Raw genomic sequence first — 13,073 nt, forward strand, 5'->3', positions numbered from 1 at the left:
TGGAAGTGTTCTCAGATCTTATAGGAGTAAAGTACTTTAATGAGAAATCTGCAAACTCACTTTGTAAAAGCAAACATAAATCAGGACAGCTCAATAACATGTTTTGATCGTGTATCCACAAATTTCAGAATCTCTGCTCATCAGTGGTTTGTCTGATCCACACATGAAATACATTCAGGCGACCATGATCTCCGACATATAGAACACTGCAGCACCTGTGGGCTTTCCTGTTGCTAGATAATAGTTGTCTGTTGCATCAGTGTTTTTTGGCTGAAGCATAGTGTTGTCATTCACAAAGCTGTATGCTTTATTATGGAACATAGTGGTCTGCTACATTATACAACAGGACACTGACTCAAAACAGCACAATCAGTCAACCTGACATATTTCCCTAAGAATTGTTGCCATTGCTATGCACTCACAATCACTACAGAAATAAACAAACCAACCTGATAAAACTACAAAACACACCTTATCATCACAAATTCAAAACAGTTAAGTGAAATTCACGTTTATGACAGTCTAACCTTCATGGTACAGCGACTTGATGAAAAGCATATAGATGCTAAGTTTCAACTTCAAAGATTTTAATTGGTTTTGTTAAAATCTATGACAAGCATTTTCTTAGTTAATGGAACTCAACCATAAACAGGCAATATTTACATATACATTCTGAATTGTTGAAGACACATACAAATTTAGGTCTATGTTCTACCCCAGTGTTGACTGGGTGTATTTACATGTCTACAGCAACTACTACACGTGTGAACTGTCAAAGACCATAGGATATGCTTTTTGGGGGGTGGGGGGAGAGGGAAACACTGGTCAACAGTTTTCCATTTATCACTTACAAAGCTATGAATAGATTTTTGACAACACAGTTCTGAACACGTAATTGATTAGGTAAAGAGTACTATACATTCTCAACTAACTCCAGGTCCTAATATTAACATTTTTGGGGCAAAAAAATGGAATTTCAAAACTGGTGTCCGCCATATTGGAATAAACAGCACCGAGTGTCAACCATTGAAACTCATACCTTGTTCCGTCTGTCACTTGCCCCGGGATCGAATCTTGCATAATGCTCATAGAGAATGTTCTTTTGGTGAAACTGAAACGCAGGATGATTGATGGCCAGGTTCAAAGCCATCAAGATTTCTTCATTGTCATTGGGATCGGCTCCAAATGTGAAAGCTCGTTCAAGATTTTTCTCCAACACTTCGAACAGAAGTTGAGCGCACGGGGTGTTGGACGAATGTAACAACGACAAGTAAACACTGACTGTTGCACGTAATTGTTTATCCGTTCCCGACTGCAGCTTTGATATTTCTGCACTATTGTTTGCCTTTAATTCTGCATCACGAAGAAAATTGTAGTTTTTCTTCCCATGGTCTTCAAGCACAGATCCGAGAAACCGAAGTTCCAGTGGGAGGCACATATGTAGCAGTCCACACATGTAATCTATCCGCTGGTGCGGCCTTAGATTCTTGAACCATTTACATAATTCCTCCTTACACACCATCGTACAGTGAGGTGCCTGTCTGAAGCACGTCCTCCTCCAATTAGGCGACTATCAGTTATTCATAACTTCCTAAATTTGCCGTAATAGATCACAATTTTCTGTAAGTCGCCATGTAAAATTCTCCGAAACAGTAGAGTAATGGTCATACGGGCACTTCGGATTTTGTATAGTACTAGTGGCACAACTATTCACAAATAAACCCTCAATTCCAGACCGTGGGCAATTATTTATCGCAATACAGGAATGTTTACAGTCTTTTCCCATGGGAAAATGCCATCTATCTTTCATTGCAAATCTCATGTAATTTCTGATCATGGTTTTAAGTCTCAATTCCTCCTGAACTTCATGCATAAAAACCAGTATTTTAAGTTACCGCAACAAGAAAAATACGCATTTACGCTAGTACAGTTAAAATAGCCATTGGAACAATATTTTAGCTTCTAGATTATAATATTACAAAACGTACAGATACTTTTCTTTTATAGTATTAGATATGAAAAAGGAATATATTACAATAATTGATCATTTACTATTGATTGTTTTCGAGAAACTAGCATAATACCATGTTAGGTAGCCAATCACTGTCAACTTGTGTTGGAAAATCTTCTGTGCGATTATGACATGCTTTTTGAATCACTTTGCATATATGTGAATTTACATGTATAGAAACTGGTAATAACTGTTCATAACAAGACCCAAAGCCAGCCAGGGATATATAAAATTGTTTAATCTACGTAAGGAAATGGGACATTACATATAATGATGTTCCAAGATATCAAGATAAGCATACTCAAAAGCTTTGGATATCTAATAACACAGCTACGTACACAGAGGCTTTAAACCCAACCACTGTGTAAACATTCAATTTAATCTTCCCGTGTCTCTATATCTCCAATTAAGGAAGCGTCAAAGTGATTATTATAATTCACTGAAATGAAAAGAATTTAACCCATTCTAAAGTAAAATGGGCCAGAATCCTTTTATCTGGGTCACTGGTAAAACAGCTGATACAACGCGTTGTGAATTCAGCCTGAACAGGAGCAAGGTTGTGGTAAATATAGAGCCTACTGTGAGAGAGTGTGGATCTGTAATTCCTTATTTTCACGCCAGCATATGTCAGAGGAATGCTTCGGTGCTCCACAATAACAAGGAACCGCAGTTCTAAGTACGACATACACAAGGCAATTCTTCCGCGGAGTGCATGTTTTCATAGTCACCTCTTCTTCCACCAGTTCGGAAACTATGGCAGAATGTATGCACCATGCTTGTGTATATGCCAAACTTAAATGATTACAGCGGGAATTAGAGCTTGGTTTTATCGAAAGCCCAGGCACTTCTTTAGAATTTCTTAAAAGCAATTCTTTATGTAATTTTTATTTTTTATTTTTTAAATGCAATCAAAATTTAAAGTGTTCTACTCGGAGTACTCATCGCTGCCTTCTGGACTGCGAATGCTGACTTTTAGACGAAACACTCATTTGTATTTGTATACGATGTAAATTTAGTGAATGACTTCCAAATGTGCAATAAGGAATTTCTAATCAATACCGGTGTCTGTGTATTAGATTGGTGTCTTTATGTCCTGATTATTTCTGTAAAAATAGTTTTGTGATTATCATTTGCAATGTTATGCATAGCTGTTTTATGAATGTATAACTTTACATGATGCCAACCTTCCCTTGGTGATAATCACGAAATTATCCTATTTTATCTCAAAGATTAAACTGGTTACATGATATCGAACTGCGTTTATACATGGGTTGTTTATTTTCTTTAAAACCGCCCCAATCCCTCCATTGAAATATGCACTTAAAGTAGGGTTTCCATCGCTTTTACACAGATTCCAATGACTAGGAAGACTAGCAGACGTAGAAACTGTAGATTATGCCTGCAACCATAATCACCACGAATACACTAGTCTGTCGTACAGACCCTGAAGCATATATATCCAAGAAAGCCCACGCAAGTCTAGAAAATGTGGCAAGTCTAGATTTCCATAGCTTCTGAAAGTGAAGAAAGTCTCAGGGCTCCATTTCATTATATTCCCTTTTTTTCACTATGAACGTTTTTTCAGTAAAATATGTTCATTTCAGAGACTAGCTGTTAGTCTACGAGTACACCACAAATGGGTCTCACACATTACACAGAACTGTGGATTCCAACCCAGGACTTCGGCGTGCTCAGTGATCACTACATCAGATGAACATACTACACCCACCCACAAAATATGGTGATTGAGACTGACAGAAACAAGAGATTATTATACATTCAAGCACATCCGCCATCAAGAATTCATCCTAAAACAGGCCTGGCACTGTATGGAAGATTTAGTGCTAATGTCTGTTTGAGTAGCTAGGCCAAGGACGTTGGCGTTCCTTCCCACGCGACAAAGATGATACGCCTTTAATTATTTAGGAAAAAACATGTCTACTCAGGTGGTACATGTTTGAAACAGTACTATGTCGACTTCAGTCTATTTAGAATTAGACAGGTACTAATATAGATCCCACCCTTAAGTGGCATGGTACTAACAATAGATGTTTGACATGGAATTTGGTCTCAGTGCGTGTTCAGTTAACACTTACGCCCATCTCCGTGAGATTGTCAGCTCGGTGAGTGTAAAAGCATGAAAGCGTGAGTTAATATAATGGGTGATACGATGCACGTATATATCGTCATCAAAGAATCGTCTCTACGGAAAGAAACGGTCTGTAGATCAACCTATTTGCAAGCTATCAACCTGTTGCTTTCCTATGTATTGTAGAGTGTGCGCGCGTGTGTGTGGTTCATATATTAGACAGTTAGGGCAAAAATCATGGGCAAAATAGTTATTATTTATATCCTGCAACCTCAGAGGTTCTCGGGAAAAGGTCATGGGAAAAACATTCATGGATTAAAAGTCAGAGGGAAAAAAGTCATGGGAAAAATAACTATTACAAAACATCCTGTTCTCCAGTTATTTACTTTGTTTATGCTGTATTTCATAAATTTCACATTCATCATCAAAAATGATAATTATGATGAAATGCAGTTTACTTGAACAATTGCAAACAGTTCAAATGTGGAAGTGCTATTGCTATATTGACCTTTTTTAATTTATTACTTTATTCCTATGACTTTTCCTATGATATTAATTATATAAGTTTGGTTCAAATGTGGTATGCTATGGGTAATGCCTTGTTATGACTTGTTAAATAGAGATATGATCAATTCCGACCGTTTTTGAGTTTATGACTTAATTTCCTATGACTGTTTTCCCATGTCTTTCTTTCCTGTGACTTTTTTCCACGACTTTCTTTCCTATGACGTTTTACCTATAACCCCCGAAGAGTCTCTGAGTCTTAACACTTGAAGTGTCGTAAGATATGCCTACAGAAGTTATCCACCATGGTGAGTGAGTGAGTTTGGTTTGACGCTGATTTCAGTCATATCATGGCATGTCATCTGAGGATGTCGAGGGAAAACACGAAGTGATGTCGGTCTTTGTCGACCAGCTTCATAAAAAAGACAATCTGCAACTGCACAGCGGCGTGCATAGCGTCGCCTTGCACGACTCTGTTCCAAATTCATACATGCAGACCGACAGTGTGAGGATGTTCTTGCGACTAACTTGATGCTGAACGGACTTCCTCACAAGTTATGTTATTGGTCTATAATGTAAGTACAGATTAATTGTCATCGAACTGCAACCCTGGCATGCACACATGCGCATTGCAAGGCTTACATGTCTTGTGTAACTGATGGCATCTAGCATTGTTACATTGAAATGTTCACTGCAGTTTGTGTAACAGGTGTAGATGGTGGCTTGTAACATTGTAACAATTACATGTTCATTGGATATGATGACCTCTAATATTATTACAATTACATTATATTGCAGATGGTGGCTTGTAACCTTGTCATATTTACATGTCCATACTACGTTGTAACATTGTCACATTTACAGGACCTTTAACGATGGTGGCTTGTATTTAGTAACATTTTCTCAACCACACGAATATTGTAACATTGTCACAATCAAATTATACTGCACATGGGTTTTGCAGATGGTGGCCTGTAACATTGTTACAGTTATTATGTTTTTTCAGATGGTGGCCTGTAACATTGTTACAGTTATTATGTTTTTTGCAGATGGTGGTTTGTAACATTGTTACAGTTATTATGTTTTTTGTAGATGGTGGCTTGTAACATTGTTGCTGTTATGTTTTTTGCAGATGGTGGTTTGTAACATTGTTACAGTTATTATGTTTTTAGCAGATGGTGGCTTGTAACATTCTTACAGTTATTATGTTTTTTGCAGATGGTGGCTTGTAACATTGTTACAGTTATGTATTTTGCAGATGGTGGTTTGTAACACTGTCAAAATTACATATTCGGTCGGCAAATTTACAGGCCGACTGTGTTATTACGGCTAAACCTTTTTACAATAACGATTTTGTAACATCTGGCATTACCTTAGGTTGGTGCATTCTGGTTTCTTTTCCATGTCAGTAGTGTATTCACAATTTATTCTGTGAATAATAAACGCAGCCTTAGAGTTATTTCATGCCGTGAATCTGTGTGTGGATCCTTGTTCCTGTCTTACTATGAAGGCTGACCCATCCACTGGTTACAGGAAGTTTGATATTATAATTTATTCATAACAGTATTAAGCACACAGAGACGTCTCTGACATACATGATTCGTTGGGATGAATGCCCTAGAATCTGTTCATCTGCTTTCATACTGTGTCACTCTACCCTGACAATCTCTATCAGTCGATATTTTTCCAAACTCTATAAAACACTGTGTATAGATATAACACAAAATCCGCCGTTTAGACCAGATATATTCACGTCCCTTAACCAGGGAGATTAATCTTCAAAGTAGGATAGTTCTCACACCCTTATAATGCATACAATCACGAAATCGGAATCTTGACAAAATGCGTGTATGCATATGCATTAGATGCAGAACGCGGTACATGTAATACATACGTATAAGGGTAAGTGACCTACTAGTAAAGTACATATGTAGACATTGATGTCAGTGGAAGCATATATTCGTTGATTAGCTATTTCGCGCTTTTGTTTTTGTCTTCATGGAGTGCAGTCATGATTGCTACTTAATAGCCAGTGAAACATGACGTCACGTGACGTCGTTTCAGCCATAGGGCATTGTTTTGTCTATTGCCGTGTTGTGTGTACGATAGCTTGCTACACTCCAAATCAAAAGTTATTGTGATTGACTTGAAGTTAGAAAAAATTAAAATGATAATCTTATGATGAGACTTGTTTAATAGTGCAAGAAAATCATTTCACAATAGGATTCCTAATGGCGCATTATAAACATATATGTCGGACACATGCAAATGAGGTCATCGTGATTGAGACAAAGATTAAAATCGACTGCACACAGTCAGTGACATGTATTTTCTCCATGAGCATTGATGCGTGCTCTACACCTAAGCTCATAGAGCCAATCAAACGTAAAGAAGTCTTGTGGGATGGCATTCCGTATCCGTGGAAGCGTGAAGGCGTACGTTATCCCTCCGCAAACCACCAGTCTGCTCCGGCCAAAACGGTCTACCTCAAAGACAGAGCTCCTAACATATAGTTCAGCACGTCGCCAGTTAACTCGGGTTCGGCTATCATCGGGGTGCAAAAGGAATCTGAACTCATCAGTATAGAGAATATACCTCCATTCTCTCCACTGCACCAAGTCGTAAACGTTGGTGACGTAATATCAAAATTTGTCGCCTAGCAGGGCGTCTAACACGTATCCCGTTTTCACTGGACAGACGCCGGTGAATGATACTTGGCAATATCCTATAGGCACCAGGAACTGTTGGGGATGTCAGTGTGAGTGACTGATTGGAATCTTGGGCGCAGATGAGTCGTTCGAATCCAACAATTGCTATATGGCGTGGTTACATATGGACGGCCACTTGAGGGACGGTCTGCTAAAACGGCATCCTCGATATCTCCATGTAAAAACTCCACTATACCTTTGATGCATCTACATGGTACAATTTTGTTAACTCCTTTTGCTGGCTTCGCATTCTCATTGTAGCCAATCAGCTAAGCCGCCGTTACAACTGAACTTGTCAGTGTCAACAAAGATAGCGGTCGTAGCTGCGAAGGTTTGTTCGCAGTACGACTCAAATTTTGAGGAAATCATACAGACAAACTGACAGTTCCGAAACGTTAACAGAAATATATGCAAGAATTCCTACCTCTTTCGGAGTACCTTTGTATCAATTGTGTTGCCAAGTTTAATCAAGTGAAAGTGAGTTGTGATTGGTACGCTCAACTTGTCTGCTACACACCTGACTATATAAAAAGCCTACCAAGGTAGATGCATCCAGGGTATAGTGGAGACCGATCGGAACGTATTCCCTGGAGATATGGAGGATGCAACAACGGTGGTTTGTTGATAACGTCTCCTCAAACCGCATGCGGTGTTCCTGTGCACGTGAAACTGCTGTGCAACGTTGCGATGGGGTGGTCCGGTTTCATGCATTCCAGTGGCTCTTTCATATCCATACAGATATGTAAGCAGATTCTTCCAAAGTTGCGTCTTTCGGACACGTCTAAAATGATTTGGGTGTCAATGATTCGAGATTTAGAGTCAGACCTTTTTAAAAGCACGTTTTATGCAAAAGAAAATGTACCATTAATAGGGCCCTGTTTTGGTTATTTCAGATCAAGACCATCTCTGTTCCAAGGAGGCCCAGTGGTGTAAACGTTTGCTGATTACGTCGAAGTCCGCCATTTGAACCCCCGCGTGTGCAGCCCATTTCTGCATACTATCCCCGTGGTATTGATGTCTAGAGTGTTATAATTTATAAATCTAACAAATGACTCCCAGAAATCTATTCAACTACTTTTTCTTTAAATTTCGGCAAATGATATTCGTTGGAGATGTTACTGCTAGACACATATTAGATGATCCTGCGCACTGAACGCATTTGTGACAAGAGCGGCGGTACAACGAATTGGGCGAGTACACTTGGCTGCTACAGGTAGCTTGACGATTATGCACGTGCAATACATGCTAACCGTGACATGAAATCAACACCGCATATTCCTTCGAATGATAAGACTGCAATTTCAGGCATAAGATACTGATATTCCATGCTAACCTTTAGTTAAGACGAAGACAAATAGATGATTGGGGCATTGACAAGCATTTTAGATATTCAACAATTTTGTTTTAAAAAAACCCAGGAAAATGTCATTTGCTTCGTGAAATGGATCGGTGGTCCTAAACATATTTGCTCAGTATATTGTGTTGATTCAATTCGTTGGGATTGTACCTGTTCCCAAACCGAGTGTGCTATAACAATTCATGCGTGAAACGCACGGGGAAAATGAACTTCTCGATATTTATCAGACAACCTGTCTCCCTCTTGTTTCAAGTGGATCGTTCTGTGGGGCGTTCCCAAGTATGCAAATTGAGGTCATTTGTCAGGTCGTGGATCATCTTATATGTGTTTACCAGTAGTCTGTTGCATGAGCAACGGCTTACAAGTATCGACAGTCCCCCACCAAGGACCATAATATAGACTGAAGGCACTCTCCGTACACGGTGCCCTTTGTAGCATCAGATCATTTTGTGACATATTTATTATAAGATTTGTTTTGTCAAAATAATACTATGGCGGGGATTTTTGAACTATATTATACCGCACAGTTCATTATATACATCAATTAGACTAAAGTTTTGTCTTTCAATATATGTATAATTTGGATTGTAACAAATAAACACATTTGATTTGACAAAGGAGGAGTGGGGTGGGAGATTTAGAACCTGAAGCGGAGGAAGTCGTTCACGGACTGTGAGACAAAGTTGTCACCAAAACAACAAATGTATCATTTAACAAACTTAAACTGATCAGTACGCCGTCACTACATGTGAAAATATTTTTTTGAAAAACCTCGCTGACCAAGAATTATGCTAGACAAAATTAGTTAGGGATATATGTAAATTTTGAAATCTTTAACAGTTATATATTTATTTATTGACCAGAGCCCCAAATAATTTTTCAAGCAACTGGGTATATTTACCCCCATGTCTGTTTATGTATGAGTAATTGCATTTTTGAGGAGTAACTAACATGTTGTTTACTCCCACTAGTTTAAAGAATTGAGTACATAGGGTCCTTTATTTATTGGGTAATTAACACTTCTAAATATGCAAATATATATGCTTCTCAAAAGGTTTTTAGTGATTCTTGTATTACCAAATATAGTAGACAGCCATTTTTGAACCGGCAACATGGAAGTAACGTGACTACTACAGTCAACTCCTGACGGTGCCTACGGCTGTAATAGTATATGTATATATATTTAGGCATGACTTAACGTTTGCTAACGTTGCTGTAGAGTTCGGGCTTCACTACGAATTAGTATATGCAAGCCCATTTCGTTCAGTGAGTAAAGTACGCAAGGTATTATAGACCTATTGGATTTTAAGTAATTCTAATGCGTTTTTTGTACTCCCAGATTTGTAATTAACTGAGTAAATGTGATTTTTATTGAGTAAAATACGCAAATACGCGCCTTATCTGGACCTCTGAATGGACACACTGATAAGATATCAATCATGAAAAAAAAATATACCCCTAACTTATTTTGTCCAGTTTATACGGATCATTACTCCTGACAGCAATGAGCAGAGTTTCTCTTTGCAGTGCATGCATGTTTGGAAGAGCCTAGCGCATGGCACTCAGAGTTGTCCCAGTTTCCAGGCGTGACGATATTCTAAATGTTCGTAATGCTAAACCAATGGCGAAACGAGTCATCAGTCTGTGTGTACAGGAGTGCGCATGTCTCCACAATGGTTTCAGACGTGTTCCCATGGAAGGTATATTTAGCGCGCCAGAGACGAAGTCGTTAATTAAGTGCACAGGCTTTTTCGGATATTCATTAATATATAGGGTGAGAAACTATACTTGTTGACGCTTGTCAAGATATTTTTTGAGTATATTTAGACAGTGTAGGAAAGGAGTCCTCATTCCTCAAGAAAATCCAGTAACCCCGCTTCCGAGGAGTACAGTGGATAGATCGTCGGCTGGAACCGAAGGTCGTAGCCTCGGACTGGGTCATACCAACAGGCGTTTCAAGATCACTGAAGATTGCAATTGTGAACCGCCACAAATGAATGAATGAATGAATCAGAAGGAGTGAGTGAGTGCACATGAGTATATCGCTGATGTTGCACTTAGCAAATGCATGAGCGAGTTTAGTTTTACGGTGCACTCGCACTATTCGCAATATGGCGGCAGTCTGTTAATAACTGAGTCTGAACCAGACAATCCAGTGATCAACAGCATTAGCATACGCAACAGCGATACGACGACATGTGTTAAAACAAGTCAGGGACCACCCGATCCTGTTTGTCGTCTCTTACAAGTATCGGTCACTGAAGATCATTTCCGTACCAGAGCCCCCCGGAGCTTCACAAGATGTAAGCACTATTGAAACGACATTGTCGGACTAGTTCTAGCAGCCATACAGACACACGCACGCACGCACACACACACATATACAGTGTACATAGGTATACAGTAATTATGGAAGTAGCGTTTATCTCTATATCAGCTCACCACCCCGAACACAGCACGCAAAAGTCAAGTCGAGTCAGTCATGGAGGAACAGTGTTAAATTCTCTTATCTCTAAAATTAATACAGAGCTTGAGATCCAGGCAAGATTTGACCTTGAGTGACCCATGCTTTCGTGAGAAATGACTATCGGGATCGGGTGGTCAGGCTCGCTGAGTCTGACGTACTCGTAGATCTACGCCCCGGCTGTCGATCACATGATTGTCTAGTCCAGACTCGATTATTTACCGTCGCCAGAATGTTGAGTGCGGCGACAAACGAACCAACCAACTTCATATATATAACAGCAACGTGTCTTTGTTCTATTGGGATTTGCTAATCTTGGAGTTGTTGCGATTTGATCCTTTGTCTGAAGGCATGTACTCTCCATCATTTCTCAAAAACGTTTAGAAATATTTCCTATATTTTAACGCCTAAACGTCATTGAAATAATTTTCCAAGCGGCGTTAACCACATTAGAATATTGTCAGAAAAGACTCAGTTTTCATTTTCTTTGATTCAAGTTTCTTCTGGGCTAATCTAGATCGGTTGATCATGGGCGTGAGTGAGTTTAGTTTTACACCGGCTTTAACAACATTCCGCAATATTTCAACGAATGCGTGGCGGGGAACATCAGATATCACCTGAAAGTAACACACTATATCGATGTGGACAATCGATCCCGGATCTTCAGTGTGACAACCAAACACATTAACCACTAGGCTTTACCAATGCGGTCAACAGTGGTAAGCTGCGTCTTAACCAAAGTCGACACCCTGTGTCTCTTATCGATTTAGTGAGTGAGATTAGTTTTACGCCGCTTTAGCAATATCACACAACGTACCCCATTCTATTCACAAAGAGGTTACTCCTATCATATCTGCCTACGTAGGAAAGAGAGGAAGAGAATGATTGTACCCAAGTGGGGAATCGAGCCCGGATCTTCGGCGTGACGATAGAACGAATTACATGTAATACGCAAGGGCCTCTGATATAGCATGGCATCAAACTATAGTAGTTAGTGGTGTTATAACACATCTGTTGAAGCATGAGTTAATCAATTCTGGTTGAGTCAGTATGGATCGATCTTATCTCCATCCCTTATTAGACAATCGTTAATGTCTACATTATTTATCACACATTCGTTCAGGCTAGTTTTGATTTAATTTCCAAGCATACATCGAAAGATTTTTCCCCTGATGGAGTCAGGGAGACTGCTTGTAACAAATGATCTCAGAATGCGAGTGAATAAAAATATAAATCAACATGGCACTGAAGATGGAGTTATTTTTCACATGAAATTTAACACATCTATGATATTTCTTGTAACAAACTCCCAAAGAGTGACACAAACAGGGGAGATAATCTTCGGTCTCACACTTAACTTGTCACGACATGCTTGGTCCAGCTGTACACGGATCTCGCCCGCTGCTCGTGCAAACTGTCATTTCAGTTCCATTCTTTAGCAACGTACGTTTCATAACATTGCATAAAAAATTCACTAGTTCATGCAGGGGGACTATATATAGTAGATTATCCCTGGTTCAAGGACATTGCAAATATTCACAATCTATTCGTAACATATGGTGTGTGGATTTTGTTTATTGTCACAGGTGTAGCATTTTACATATAGGAAAATTTGACTTGAAAGATGGAATAGGATTATTAACAGCTGCAGCTATCTAATATACGACAGTGGTTGAGGACCAAAATATATCCGCATTATGATGGCCAAGAAACATTTATGAAGCAGAAGGCATACTGCTAAAGATGAAAGCCAAAGAACGTTGAAGACATAGAGTAACCCCTGACTTGCTCAAATGCTGTACTGTTTACTAAGCCCACACATGTATAGTAATTCTTTCTTTTAAAGAGACAAGTTTACGAGATGGGCCTCAGTCTGTTTAGAAATTATCATTTAAATTTATTAATTATTGCCTTATAAACTTGTGTAAGTCTACCCCTAA

At 39.1% G+C, this 13,073-nt stretch overlaps 1 protein-coding gene across 2 annotated transcripts in view; it reads right to left on the reverse strand.

The window, feature by feature from the left end:
- Positions 1 to 1,659, reverse strand: part of LOC137258001 (zinc finger CCHC domain-containing protein 2-like) — a 186,741-nt gene extending 185,082 nt beyond the window's left edge. For both annotated transcript variants that reach the window (XM_067795530.1, XM_067795529.1), the window contains exon 1: positions 1,040 to 1,659. In XM_067795530.1, coding sequence (XP_067651631.1) covers positions 1,040 to 1,522 — 483 coding nt within the window. In that variant the 5' untranslated portion in view covers positions 1,523 to 1,659. The remainder of the gene's footprint in view (positions 1 to 1,039) is intronic.
- Positions 1,660 to 13,073: the final 11,414 nt, after the last annotated feature.

Source organism: Haliotis asinina, chromosome 12 (genome assembly GCF_037392515.1).
Source record: "Haliotis asinina isolate JCU_RB_2024 chromosome 12, JCU_Hal_asi_v2, whole genome shotgun sequence".
Lineage (NCBI taxonomy): Eukaryota > Metazoa > Mollusca > Gastropoda > Lepetellida > Haliotidae > Haliotis > Haliotis asinina.